Here is a 13,537-nt window from a genome sequence, read left to right as displayed (position 1 = left end):
CCTACAAAATGCTCCCCACGATTAATATCAGTGAGAAAAGCTGGACTAGAATTATCCATATCCCCATTCTGCAGATGAGGACACAAATGTTGGTTTGTGCGTTCCATCTGTTTATTCAATAAAGATTCACTGATGCCTGCTGTGTGTGGAGCTGACTGAACATACAAACCTGAACCAGAGTAACATAAATGACAATTCTGTGAGCAGTTTGACAGTGAAGGTGTGTGCCAGGACTGTGGAAGCCCAGTGGGTGCCAACTGCTGAGACAGAGAGTTCAGAGATGCCTTCTTAGAGGGGCCACTTGGGCTAGATCTAGAAGGATGAAGGGGTTTACCAGGAGGGAGTCCCAAGCAGAAGAAATGATGTGTGCCTAGGCACAGAGGTGACACACGCCACAAGAGGTAGGCAAGGGTCACATCTCCAAGGGTCTTGCATCCTAGGCTAATTCTAGGATCCTTAGGAGGCTTCTAAGTAGGGCAGTGGCCAGGCCAGGTCTGCATTTTGAAAAGATCACACTTGGGCCAGGTGGACAAAAGACTGGAGATAGGAGGCAGAGAGAATAAGAAGGACAATGAGGTGAGAAATTCAAGTCCAGGAAAGAAATGACAAGTTAGATATTAGCCCCAATGGAAGGGCTATCAGGCCTACAGATAAGGAAGCCCAAGCGAAGGGTCCAGCAGCTTGTCCAAGGTCACACCACAAGTCAGTGCCTGGGGAAGTGAGGACTGAGGGGCAGAGCATTAAAGCCCTGACCCCAGGAAAGCTCTGCCACAGAAGTGGCGAGCCTCCAGCCTGTTTGAGAAGAATTAACAAGGTGAACATTAAACTACCCCAAACCAGATGCACGGCAAGAAACCACAGAGAGGAAGGGAAAGCACATGGTAGCTCAGCCCCAGAGATCCCAGCGGTGGCCAGTGGAGCCCAGGGCCAGGAAGAAAGAAGACAGGAATACAGGAAAGGCACTGAGAAGGCTTTAGGTGATAGCTCAGAGGAAAGTCTGGCCTGCAGCATGGTGGTAGTGGGGTGTGTGTGTGTGTGTGTGTGTGTGTGTGTGTGTGTGTTGCGGGGGGGAGTGTCTGCTGGTCCAAGGGCAGGGCCAGGGGCTTTTTTTGCACCAATCATGCCCATCACAGCACTGCAACCTCTGCCTGGGGCCAATCACACCCCTCACTGGGGAGTTTCTGATTGGAATTCAAGAGAAAGTTTCTTCCTCTCTGGGGGCAAAGAGAGTGATAGGCGCTGGGAGAAGGAAACCCAGTGGGGGGGAGGGGGGAGGAAGCTTGTCTGGAAGCATGGAACTGACACAGAGCATCTGTAAGGAGAACATCCGGCGGCACTCTGACCCTGGGTCCCATCACCCAAGGCCAGCCGCACATGCCCACCATTGTCCTTGCTGTGCCTTACAAGTCCTGAGTGGACAAAGTTCCCTTTGACCTAGGCTGGCTAGCACTGAGATTCTGCCATTCACAGCCCCAAGTCCCAGTAAAGTTACAAGGTGTGCAAGTTTGGGAAAATCGTGTTCCCTCTCTGAGCCCTGACTTTCTCATCTGTAAAGTGCGGGAGTCATAATACCTACCTTGAAGACTCAAATGGGGTCGTGCCTGAGAGAGCACTGTACACAGTAAGTGCCCGGGGTGCACAAGGGGAGGGAGGCCTGGAAGGTTCATATGAACTCAGGGGGCCTGGGAAAGCCCAGAACCTAGGGCCACAGGCCTGAGGACCCTACTCCCACTCCACTGACCAGGCCCACAACAGGCAGGACTTAGAGAAGACTGAGGGAGCCTGTGCTTCCATGGCTGCTCTTCTTCCAGTTCCTCAAGGAGGTCGTTAACTGTCACCTTGCTGCGGCAGCCACTCCCTTCCCCCATGGCCCCCTCCAGGCTCCCACAGCACCTAGCCCCTCCCTCTGATGTGCCAGCCACCTCCCAAGACTGAGCCCCTGGGCAGTGGCCCAGGGGTAGCCATGCTGCTGAATGACCAGGCCAGCAACTGCACCTGCAGCCCCGCTCCCAATGCCGCCTGGCCACAGAAACACTGGTGCACAGGCTGCAAGGCATTTCCACCTGCAGAGCCTGTGCCCCCTTTCCCTGGGCGCCTGGGAACTGGGCAAGGGTCCATCCACTCCAGCACATGAAGCATACACCCCAGCAATGGGCCTCCCACCCTAGTCCTCTGGCACCAAGCCAGCCTGGCTCCTCCACTCCACACCCACACTAAGCCCCTGAGGCTTCACTGCCACCCAGCCCCCTGTCGCTCCCCTGCAGCCATGAAAGTCAGGTCCCCTGGGAGCTGAGTTCCAGCCTCCTGTCCTCTTAGGGGGAGGCTGATAACGGTGTAGGAAGGTGGGCTCCACTGTCCACCAAACCTGGGTTTCAAATCCCAGCTCTGACTCTGACAGTGTGGCCTTGAGCAGGTCACTTCCCATTTCTGGCCTTGTGTTCCTTATCCGAAAACCTAAAACCTTCCATCAAGGTTATTCTGAGGCATCGGGGGCTGTGTGTGCGAAGCTCCTAGCACAGAGCTCAGCATGAGACCAAGTGCCAAGCGATAATAGCTAAGACTTAAGAGGCAGCTTCTGTGCCAGGCATTCGCTGAGCCCTGTGCATACATTAATGCGTCTCATCCTCCTAGCTCCCCTATGAGGTAGGTGCTGTTACCATCCCTATTTCACAGAAACGGAGGTCACTAAGCTCTGCCTTGGCTCCAGTCTAGGCAGCCCAGCCTCTGAGTGCCAGTGAATAGCAGTCATGACCATCACAGCCACAGGGAAGGCCAGCTGCAAGGAGTCCCCTTCCACATTCCCAGTTTGCTTACCCCACCCAGGCCCCAACGGGAGACAAGATGTGTCCCAGTCAGGGCTGGCCTGACCCCATAATGCAATTTGCTGAGACCAAGTGAGGTGAACCAAGGAGACGGGGGAACAAAGTCAGGGTCCCAGGGCTGGGCCTTCACCTCGGGGAAGCAAACAGCTCAGCAGCAAAATCCACAGAGTGAAGTTTATTCCCCACAAAGTTCCCCTCCCCCCTCCCCAGCCCAGGACAGGGACAGACAGCCTGGGGTGAAGATGGGGGGGCGGCCTCTGAGAAACAGGGAAGGGCCCCGGCACCCCCAGGCCATGCCGTGTCTGGCTTCCCCAGCCCAGCCAAGTCCACTGCGCCTCCCTGCCCAGCCCTCGGGAAAGGGGAGGGGGCGCCGGCTCCTGGGTGGTTCCAAAGTGGAGTGTGAAAATAGAGAGATATATATATTTATACGCGGTGGGCAGTCCGGTGTGGCACTCACACCTCTGTCTGGAAGTCGCCATCAGGTGGTTCTGTGGGCTCCCAGGCTGCTGCTCGGTGCAGGGCCAGCCGTTCTCGGGGCTTGGGGGGCAGCGAGCCCAAGGTCATAGACTTGAAGGTGCTCCAGCTCTGATGCCTCCGCTGTTGGGACAAGCCGGGGTGCTCCCCAGGGCTGGGCTTCTCCTGTGGGGGCAGTGGGAAGGAGCCCATGGAGATGGGCCAGGATCCTCTCACTCGTACGGGACAAACGGAGGAGGCCCGGAGAGGGCTAGTGAAGCCCCGAGTCACCCAGCAACCAGGTACCTAAGGAGACTTGAACCCCAGATCTGCCTGGCTCTGTAGTTGGGCTCCTGAGCCCTGTGCCCCAGGGATCATGTCTTTTTTGTGCCTGCCCTCTTCAAGGTCCCACTGGAGCCTCTGGCAATGCACCCCACCCCCAGAGCAGCCTCACAAGGGTCACACATGGCATTGGTGGACCCTCAGTGAGCTAGGCGGAGGTTGCCTAGGAAGGGGAGGCGGGCTGGGAGGGAAGGTGCCCCTCGGAGCCCACCTGACCCCGATCCAGCTCGGGGCACTTACGCCAGTCACGCTCCGTTCGGCTGTCCCACCCGAGGACACACTCCACCGCTTCTCCCTCTGCAATGGGGGCCACGGGTCAGGGTCCAACTCTGGGGGGCCCTGTGTCAGGTTGGGCCCCGGGCTTTGGGCAAGGAAAACTGCGGGAGGAACCCTCACCTTGGCTGCAGACTGGCTGCGGTAGCGGTCGAAAGTGTGGAATTTCTGGTTGAGCTCGTGGTAGAGTTCCGAGTGCCGTTTCCGGGTGTGCATCACCTTCTGGGAGCCACAGGGTGTGAGAGGAGGTGCTCCGCCCCCTGGCTCCCCACAACCCTGCCTACTGCGGGCTCTCTGGGATAAGACCTGACTCTCCCTCTACTCTGGAGCGATGCAGGGGCGTGGGCTTGGATCTGGGGTATGATGAGAAGACCCCGTGGAAACCAGAGGCTTGGGGTCTTTGGGTCAGACTCTGCAATGGGGCTTTGGCTAATTTTAGGAGTGGGCTCTCCAGGGACAGACACCACCCACAGATGCCCACCAAAGCACATATGCAGGCATACACACGTGCACATGCACACCACTTACCTCAAAGTCCAGATCTGAATATCGTAACTTCTTTCGCTGGGAGGGAGCACCAAGGAAACAGCAAAGGAGAAGAAAGCTTTTTACCACATGCGGGGGCTTTATAGATGAGACCTGGTACCCAGCATCTGCATCTGCCCCTGTAACCTCCCTGCCAGCCCGGGCCCAGGAGCTAGGAATACTTAAGGGTGGCCCTTGGGGTTGTGGGAACAGGACGGAGGCCTGAGGGATGAGGAGCTGAGGCATGACCCTGCCCACACCGCTGCTGCTCCCACACATGCCTGAACGTGCAGGCAGACACTTGCAGAGAGCACACACACACAGACCCGCCACAGACGTGCGACCACACGACGGCCAAATGTCACAGAGACGTGGATGACGGAGCAGACCCTCCTTCCTCTGTGCCCTGGACTCTAGCCCTCTGCCCCATCTCACCCCACTCTCTGCCAGCCACAGGCTTCCCTCTCCTTGGACCCCTCCACTTGCCCTGCACACACAAGGACTTAGGTTTTCAGTCCTTCCTTTGACCCTGCCTTGCCCCTACCCCTGGCCTCTGCACCCCTCCAGGGCCCCCGCAGGCCCTCACTTGCCCAGGAGCACAGTCCAGGCCCTGGTGACCCACGCAGTGCCCATTGCCATTCAAGGAGGAGGCCTTAGAGTCTTGGCACCAGGAACACTCAGGAGACCAAAGTCAACTGTCCCAGGTTACACGGGGGAAACTGAGGTCCAGAGAGGGAAAGGAACTTGCCCCAGGGCCATCAGAGAAATGCTAAGCCCACCATCTGAGATGTCCCCAGTCCCAGGCCCAGCAGATATGGTCATCACCATTGGCCTCTCTGACACCACTCTCTCCTGGGCCTCCCACCTCCCTGCCTGCTGCTTCTCCACCGTCCACCCTGGCTTCCCCCACACTGGGCCCTCCGCGCTCTGCCCTGGACCTTTTCCTGCCCTTCACCATGCACATGGGTGTCCTCCCTGTTCTGGCCACCTCTCTCTCTCTCTGGAGGTGGTGGGACATCTCTTCCTGTCCCCTGATGCCCACAGGCACCACACACAGCTGTGCCCCAACTGAAAAAACTCAGAATTCCCTGCCCCAAACCCGCTCCTCCGCCTCCACTCCACTCTGGTCGCCTGCGCCAGAATTCTGGACGTCATCCTTGACCCCTCAAGATACCGCCCCATTTATTGCTACCTCCCACACAAGAAGCCCGAAGCCGGCCCCTCCTCAGTGGCCCAGCCCTGGGCAGGTGTCCACAGAGCAAAGCCCGCCACGATGCTGAGCGCACTCCTCCCCAGTGCCAGTGTCGTTTTGTCTTTGTTATGCCTTCCGGTTTTTGCCATCTGCAGTGGGAGCAGGCACCAAATGTTCAAGAAACATTTTGGGAGAGAAACTAAACTTGCAAACCTCTAGCTGCTAACTTAATTTCCTCTGTGCGGAGGATGGGGAGAGGTTTCTGAGGCCAAACATGAGCAGCCAACAGCGTCTGAGCTGTGACTCCTGCCACCTTTCCTCCATCCCTCCCCGAGTTCCAGAATGTTCTAGAGTTCGACGGGGGACCACTATTGCCTGCTTGTTCCCAGCAATTCCCTGACGTGGCCTGAGGGAAGGTGGAGCAGTCACAAGAAACAGGTAGGGAGAGAAAGGGGTTCGTGTATATTCTCAGGAAGAGAGGGCCAATGACCACAGGCCTATGGGCGGCGTCTGAGGCTGATTTCAGGGGTGTTAACAGCAGCAAATTCCCAATTATCCAGCACTTGCAACCTGCTCCACACAGAGACCAGCATTTATACCACTCAATTAGTCCTTGGAGCAATTCTACCAAGAGGCTCCTCACTTGACAAACAAGGAAACTGAGGCTCGGAGAGAGAGATTCGCTCAAGATCTCATGGCTGACCTGTAGCGCCCAGATCCAAACTCAGACCTGCCAGACTCTGAGACCCAGGCTCCCAGGGCCTGGTGTGGCTTTCCCAACAGCCCAACGCTTGGCCTGAGCTGCAGGCCACTCAAAGGAAGACCGATCCTAACCAGTCACCCCGAAGAGACACTGAAACTGGCAGGAATACACAGGGAAGCGTGCTCTCAGCGCACCAAGTCCAAGCCCATTTGAGGAGCTCGGAGAAGCCAGGACTCCCTTGCGTCCATAAGCACAGATGGAGGAAGACATGCACTGTGCACACGCTCCCAGCAGTTCCAAGTGCCGTTTATACAAAGGTGCCGCCATGTGTGTGGTGGGGGGAGATGGTAAGGAGTGTGTGCTGCTGGCTATCCCTTCCCTGCTGCTGCCTGCAACTCAGACACCGTCTCGGGCACACGGGAGTAGGCCTCCCACCCCCACCCCATGCCCTACAGCCCCTCACCTCCAGGGAGCCCAGCTTCATGGCGGAGCCCGGCACAGTGCGGGGCATGGTCCGGCTGCGCTCCCCTGGCTCAGACACCTGGCGGGCACTGGGTGTTGGTGGTGGCGGCTGGAAGGTCATCCCGTAGGGGTTCTGTAGAGACCCATAGGCAGGGCCCAGCCCCAGGCCTGAGTGGTCCACAGACAGGAAGCTGGGGTAGCCTTCGGCGGCGGTGGCGGCATGGGGAACTGTCTTGGCAGCCCGCCTAGGAGTGCCCTCGGGCCGGGACCTCGGGGGATCTTCACCACCTCCACCCCCACTGCCAGGCTGCAGGCTCAGAGTCCGCCGGGGCAGCACCATGTAGTCCCCCTCGGAGCCCGGCTCAGGCCGCAGCCATGTGAGGTCCAGCTGCCGCAGGCCGCCCTCCCCACACATGTACACGGGGTTGGCCTCCTGCGGGGGCGGGGGCTCTCCCAGGCCTGGCGAGGCTGCCATGGGCACCAGGATATTTCCAGGGAGTGGTGAGAAGCTGAGGCCGCCCTCGGGACCCACGAGGCAGGACTTGGGCTCCTCGTCCTCATCCAGGGACAAGCGGGACAGCGTGCCCGTGATGGTAGATGGGTTGCAAGTGTTGACCTCCTTAAACAGAACTGGGAGCAGGGGTAGGAGAAAGGTAAGTTCTTGGGGAGGAAGAGGAGGCCTTGATGCCCCTGCCCAGGCCGGGGAGGTATACCAACCCTCTGGGCTTGGACAGAGGGGGAAACTGGGTCTTGGGAGAGATGGCTATGTGGGTGGTAGGTACTCTCTCACACCCCAGGCAGGTTAAGAAGAAGAGGGTTCAGGCTGGCCCGGAGGCCAGCAGCAAGGCAGGGCAAGGCAGGAGCTCCCCTAGGTCAGCTCCTAGTGCAGGTCCTGACCTGACCCCCACTGCTACAGGCTGTCAAAATGGCCTTGCTCCTCCCTGTTCCCTGGCAGCCCCTCCCAGGGGCCAGAACTGGAGATTCTGGAAAGATGCATGGAAATGATATGACCATGGAATGGCCACTAGATGCCAGGCACCCTGCTAGACATTTGATGTCCCCTCATTTATTTAAGGCCAGAGAACTAAGCTGTTTGCCCAAAATCGCACAGTAAGTGGTATTCACAACCTTGACTCCAACTTCGGGCTGTCTGACTCTAAAGCTAAACCGCACCACCGGACTGCTAACAGGGCCTCCCACAATGGGGCTGGAGGCCCTCCCTTCTTGCTCACCCCTGGGGGCTGTTCTAGGCTTCACACCAGCAGACTCACCTGTCTGACAAGCCAGATCCACATCCTTTTCAAAGTCTGACTATAGGCAGAGAGGGATAGAGCAGATGGGCAGAGAGAGGATCCATGTATCAGGGTGCGGGGAGGGGGCTCTGGCCCCTCTCTAGCCACCCAGAAGGGGTGCCCCTTGGCACACAGTCCAAAAGCCCAGAGGGCCCCGAGACATGGTCTTCTCCAGCCTCTTCAGATAGGTGGGAAAACCGAAAGGGGAAAAGACGTGCCCAGTGCCACCAAGCGGTCAGTGGCTGGGCCCTAATACAACCCAATCTCAGTCCCCTCCTGGTCTCTCATCCCCTCTATGGCTGGGGCAGGAGAACCTGGGACAGGGGGACGAGGGTGGAGTGGTGGAGTAGGGAGCACACTCAGAAAGCGCCCACACCCTGCCTAGGCCACCCCACTCACCAGGATCTGCAGCTGCCCGTTCTTGCACGAGTCCGGGGAGTCCTCACTCTCATCGGCCCGGCACACACCCATCTGGCACTTCACCACATCCTGGACCTGGGGGCAGCACGTGCCTGCTGGGCCTGAGGCCACCACAGGGCCCCTGGCCTCAGCTGGCTGTGCCTCCCGCCCCAGGCACCCAGGTGGGTGTGGAAGGAAAGAGGCACATCCAGTGTAAGGGAAGGTTGGAGGGAAGCAGGAGCCCTAGGAGGCCAGAGGTCCAAGGACAAGGCTGTCCCTGGCTACCAGCTTCTAACACTGAGGGCTGCCAGCTGGGGGCCTGGTCGGGGGTGGGGGGTACTTGGAGCCTCCCGTCCGCACAGGTGAGGTGGGTAGGAGGGGGCGGGAGAAGCCCAGCCCCACCTCTCGGCGCAGGAAGCAGTGCACAGCAGTGATAACAAAGCCCTGCGCGGAGTTGAAGACAGCGAAGAGGGCCTGGAAGAGGACTGAGCGGCGGTCTGTCATGGCCAGGACAGCTGACATCCAGGTGAGCGCCAGCAGGGGCAGCACCACGCAGGAGCTCCAGAGCGAGGCCCTAAGGATGGCAGCAGACAGTCCATCAGGGTAACACTCCAGGGGCAGTGGGGGGTGGGGGGGAGGACTGAGTCCAGGCCTCTACTCGGCCTAGGGTCCTTAAGCTGCCCATGACTGGCAGGGCCCCAAACTCTAAGACCTCAGCGATGTCCCCAAGCAGACAGCAGAGGTTGAGGAGCCCAAGGCCGAGAGACAGAGAGCAGAGACAGAGAGCAGAGAAAGGTGGGGCCAGGGCAGGGACCAGGAGAGGTGGGAGGGGCTGACACAGTGGAGCTGAGCCACAGTCAGAAGCAGCCTCAGGAGACAGAGACGGGGAAGGTGGAAAGAGCCAGTGGGAGAGAAAAGGAAGAGGGAGGCAGATCCTGATGCTGTGAGTTTCAGCTCCAATCTGCACGGAATCACGGGCCTGGGCTGCACACATCTCCCCACCCCCGAGATTCCAGGAAAGGAGAGAGGAGGTTGGACAAGGAGAGACTGCGGCCAGGGAGAGACAGCGCGAAACAAGCAGACACACAGAAAGATTGAGCAGTCCGAGCGCATGGAGGACATTAGAGCACAAATCTCTGGGGAGGGGTCTGGCCCAGTGAAGCAGAGGCTCTTCCCTCTCAGGTCCCCAAGGAGGCGGTGCCAGGCTCCCAGGGGCTGCTCAGAGCCCTGGGCAGAAAGATTAGAGCTGGGGCTGGCCGTATAAGCTGGGGTCACGACCTAACCCACACCTCCTTGTCCAGGGTGGGGGAGGGCCAAAGGAAAAGGCAGGTGTGTCCTGGCTTCCAGGCACAGGAGCCAGCCTGCCCTCCCTGGCTACAGCCCACATGGGCACAGTGGGGCAGGCTTGCCACGCCCAGCCTACTCTCTGCCTCTCCAGCCCAGGCTGGAGAGCCAGGCAGGGGTGGGAACAGCTCTGCACCAGGCAGAAAGATGGGCAGGGGGCCAAGACCTGTCCTAGGAAGAGAAGTTCAGGGCTATTCAGCCCGGCAGGGGGCGGGCCCAGTGGTCTCCGTGGCCCTGGTGGCAGAGCCAAGACTCCGAAAGGGCCTAATCACAGTCATAAGAGCTACCATTGATTAACCACCAATCCTCTGCCAGGCCCTACACTGAACAATTTACATACATTAGTTCACACTGTGATCAAAACAACTCCAATAAACAGGCATGGGGATTATTATCCCAATTTACAGATGAGGAAACTGGAGTGTGCCCAACTGGGAGAGAGACGGGGCCGGGACGCAAACCCAGCTTGGCTGCCTCCACAACCCCAGGTTTTAACTGCTAGTTGTGAGGCTGGGTCAGAGAGGCGGATGGCAGCCTGAGCCAGAGGGAGCGTCCTACGACACACAGCTTCCCAGACACGGTGCCAGCCGCCTCCAGAGGCAGTGAGCTTCCTGACCCTAGAGGTGTGTAAGATAAAGCTGGCCCCCCACTGGTCAGGGAGGCTCAGAGGGATTTCTGGCCCCAGGGGGGAGGTTGGGCCCAAGGCTCCTAGGCATTCATTCATCCATTCTACTCTTGCATGGCTGGGATTTTAAGATTCTCAACTTCCAGGGAGGATCTCTTCGAAATAATTCTAAGATTCTCTGTCTCCCAATTGATTGTGAGATTCAATGCCTCTGAAATTCTAAAGCTCAGATTCTATGACAAATGAGAAGACGATGATTCACTCATTCTAACACTCTTGGCTTCTGATTGTCTTATTCTAAGATTCTATCGTTCTAAGGTTCTACGGGCTCACAAATTCTAAGGGCCTCACATTCTAAGAGCCTCTGTAGGTTGGGGACGTAAGGAGGGCTCCGCAGCTGTGCCTGGATAAAACATAAGCTGGGAGTGGGGGCAGGGGTGGGAGCAAGGGGTGGGCACAGGAACCCAGCATTTTCCAAGAGGCACAGACATTCACTCCCCATTGCCCTTTGCCACATCAATGCCAAGCCCTTGAGAGTGTGTGGAAGTCGGTACGGCAGGGCAAGCTTTCCAGGGCGCTGGGCTGATTCCCTCCTCCCCCCAACCATGGGCACTGCCCCCCATTCTTTTGCCCCCGCCCGCCCCCACCCCGCCCCCCGGGGGGCACAACTAACATGGCGTTCCTGGCCGAGGCTGAGCTGAGCAGGGGGCTGGGGACCGCTCCACACGCTGAGCAGGGGAGGAGCAGGCTGGCCCAGGGGCACCGCTCCGACCTCGGGGGCGGCACAGACACGGGAGAAATGGGGGAGACACATGGGAAGCGGGAGGAGACAGGGCAGCATGAGCCCCAAGAGGGGTGGGAGGGGGAGGGCAGACGAGAGAGAAAGAGGTGGGTTAGGGTGGGCGAGGGGCTGCAGCAGGCACTCCGGGTGCCCACCTTGCCTGCACCCTTGATGCACCAAGGTCAGGGAGCCCCGGTTGGCATCGTCAAGCCCTGAGTCTCCGAGAGGCCCAGCCCTCCCTCCCTGTGCCATTTCCTACAAGGCCAAGTCACAGCCCCCTTACCCGGCCCTCTGCTTCTTGGACTTGTCTGAGATGCCATCACGTGCCATGAGCTTGTTGAAGACGATGATCCCAATGAGCATATTCACCTGAGGGCCCAGGGGGCAGGGGGAGACAGGATCAGCAGGTGCCCTCCTGGCAGGGAAACCCCCAGTTGGGAGCTAGGGCACAGGGAGAGCCCCTATGGCCCCTATGGCCACATCCCTCCCAGAATGCTAAAGGGGCACATACCAGGACAATGACGGCTGCGGGGCCCACAAAGGCATAGAGCAGGCCGCCCTCCAGGGAGAGCCAGCAGCTGGGGTGGAGGGAAAAGAGGGGGCATCAGACACCCAGGAGGCCTGCCCCTGGCACACCACTGCTCAGGGTCCCCTGGACTGCCGATGGGGCAGAGCCTCCAGCCGGGTTACAGGGCGCCCCAGGTACCTGCTGCATTTCGGTTTCCCCTCTAACAAAGACCCGGCCCTGGCCCACCATGGGGATCAAACAGAGCTGATCCCTGAGCCATTTAGCTTTAGAAATGACCCCCAATCCCAGAACACGCTTTTACAGTCAGGGAAACAGGGACTCAGAGATGGGGAAGAACGTGCCCAAAGCACTATAGGTGTGGGCCTGAGCAGGCCCACTAACCCCCGCTGCCCACCACGGGAGGCCCACGTACTAGCTGGATGTACCATATCCTTTGGTGCGGGTAAAGCCGACAGACACAGCCACCACCAGGGCTGGCAGACCTGGAGGAGTGGGGGTGGGGGAACACAATGAGATGGCTGTCAGTCTTCAATGTCCCCTCTCCTCCCAGACCCAGCGCAGCTGGCCCCTGGCCCAGATGGTGGGGCCAGGGCCAAAGCTGACCCTGCCCTGTTTCCCCTGCCCTCAAGGCCCAGCGACAGAGTCCGGCACGGGCCCTGCTCACCCCAGCCCAGGCAGAGGAAGCGCTTGCGAACAAGGCGGGTGCGCATGCGTCCGATGACAGCCAGGTAGGACTGCCAGGCCTCCGTGAGCACCCAGCAAAAGGAGGAGAGGAAGAAGAAGTGCAAGAAGGCGGCAGTCATGGTGCACACACCCTGCAGGGAGAGGAGAAGGAGGGGGCGGCCCTGAGCAGCCAGCAGGGCGGGAGGTGCCAGGCCTCCCACACCTGCTACTGGGCGCTGCCATGGCCGCCCACCCGAGCTCCACCCCCCACAGGGCCCTGTCGGGCACCCCCGTCTTTCTGCACCCACACATGGCACGACACAGGCCCAGTGACACGCACACAGTACTCGACATCCAGGAAGCGGGTGGGCAGGCCACCCCCGTCCAGACAGGAGCACCTGCTACGTCACAGCCAGGCGGGCACACTCCCGGTGCTGGCACCGCAGAGAAGGCCACGGGGGCATAAAGGGCAGCCAGCACAGGTCATCAGCAGGCAGGCGGCACAAAGGGCCTTGCTTGGGCTCTCGTGGGAGGCCCCCTCCGCAGATGCCACCCGCTGACACACGTGCATACAAGCACAGCTCACGTACGTGTTCACAGATGCGCATGTCCACCACCTGAGTACATACACTCCCCTCTCTGATGCCGTCACGTCTAGTCACGCACACTACTTCACACCCCCAACACACCGCTCTGAGGAATACAAACACCTGTCACTTGGGCACGGACATGCAAACACTCGCTCTGTCGTCTGCAAGCGCTCACTCCCTCCACTCTCACTCTGGCGCCCGCCACCTGCACCTGCCTTGCTCAGCACCCGCGACTGGCCCACGAGGATCAGGACATTGGACGCCAGGATGGACAGGCAGAAGTTCAACAAGATGATGGAGCGCTCGGATTTTATGAACCTGAGAGGGCACGGTGGGCGGGGACAGAGGAGCTAGCCGGCCCCACCCGCCCCAGGGTGACCAGCCACCCTCCGCCTCAGCCTGCCCAGCGTCCCACCTACCTCCAGAAGGCCGCGTAGATGGCAAGCAGGGTGAGCAGTGCCATGCAGGACACAGCACAGCCGATCACAAGGGGGACCGAGGGGGAGCCTGCCAGCTCCAGAGTCTAGGGAAGAGGAGCAGGC

At 59.5% G+C, this 13,537-nt stretch overlaps 1 protein-coding gene across 12 annotated transcripts in view; it reads right to left on the bottom strand.

The window, feature by feature from the left end:
• Positions 1–2,978: 2,978 nt before the first annotated feature.
• The window catches only part of ADGRB2 (adhesion G protein-coupled receptor B2), a 35,879-nt gene continuing 25,320 nt past the window's right edge, over positions 2,979–13,537 (bottom strand). For 5 of the 12 annotated variants that reach the window (XM_029948871.1, XM_029948877.1, XM_029948876.1 and 2 more), the window contains 15 exons: positions 13,415–13,518; positions 13,211–13,313; positions 12,407–12,557; positions 12,155–12,224; positions 11,725–11,791; positions 11,497–11,582; positions 11,106–11,204; positions 8,866–9,037; positions 8,464–8,559; positions 8,044–8,083; positions 6,774–7,402; positions 4,419–4,454; positions 4,014–4,112; positions 3,858–3,914; positions 2,979–3,461 (listed from right to left, as the gene is read on the bottom strand). In XM_029948871.1, the coding sequence (XP_029804731.1) occupies positions 3,276–3,461; positions 3,858–3,914; positions 4,014–4,112; positions 4,419–4,454; positions 6,774–7,402; positions 8,044–8,083; positions 8,464–8,559; positions 8,866–9,037; positions 11,106–11,204; positions 11,497–11,582; positions 11,725–11,791; positions 12,155–12,224; positions 12,407–12,557; positions 13,211–13,313; positions 13,415–13,518 (1,995 nt within the window). In that variant the 3' untranslated portion in view covers positions 2,979–3,275. Of the gene's footprint in view, positions 3,462–3,857; positions 3,915–4,013; positions 4,113–4,418; positions 4,455–6,773; positions 7,403–8,043; positions 8,084–8,463; positions 8,560–8,865; positions 9,038–11,105; positions 11,205–11,496; positions 11,583–11,724; positions 11,792–12,154; positions 12,225–12,406; positions 12,558–13,210; positions 13,314–13,414; positions 13,519–13,537 lie in introns of those variants that run through there. The other 7 variants (XM_029948874.1, XM_029948878.1, XM_029948875.1 and 4 more) reach the window with 5 other exon arrangements.

Source organism: Suricata suricatta, chromosome 8 (genome assembly GCF_006229205.1).
Source record: "Suricata suricatta isolate VVHF042 chromosome 8, meerkat_22Aug2017_6uvM2_HiC, whole genome shotgun sequence".
In the NCBI taxonomy this organism is placed as follows: Eukaryota; Metazoa; Chordata; class Mammalia; order Carnivora; family Herpestidae; genus Suricata; species Suricata suricatta.
This window is presented reverse-complemented; position numbering and strand designations above follow the sequence as displayed.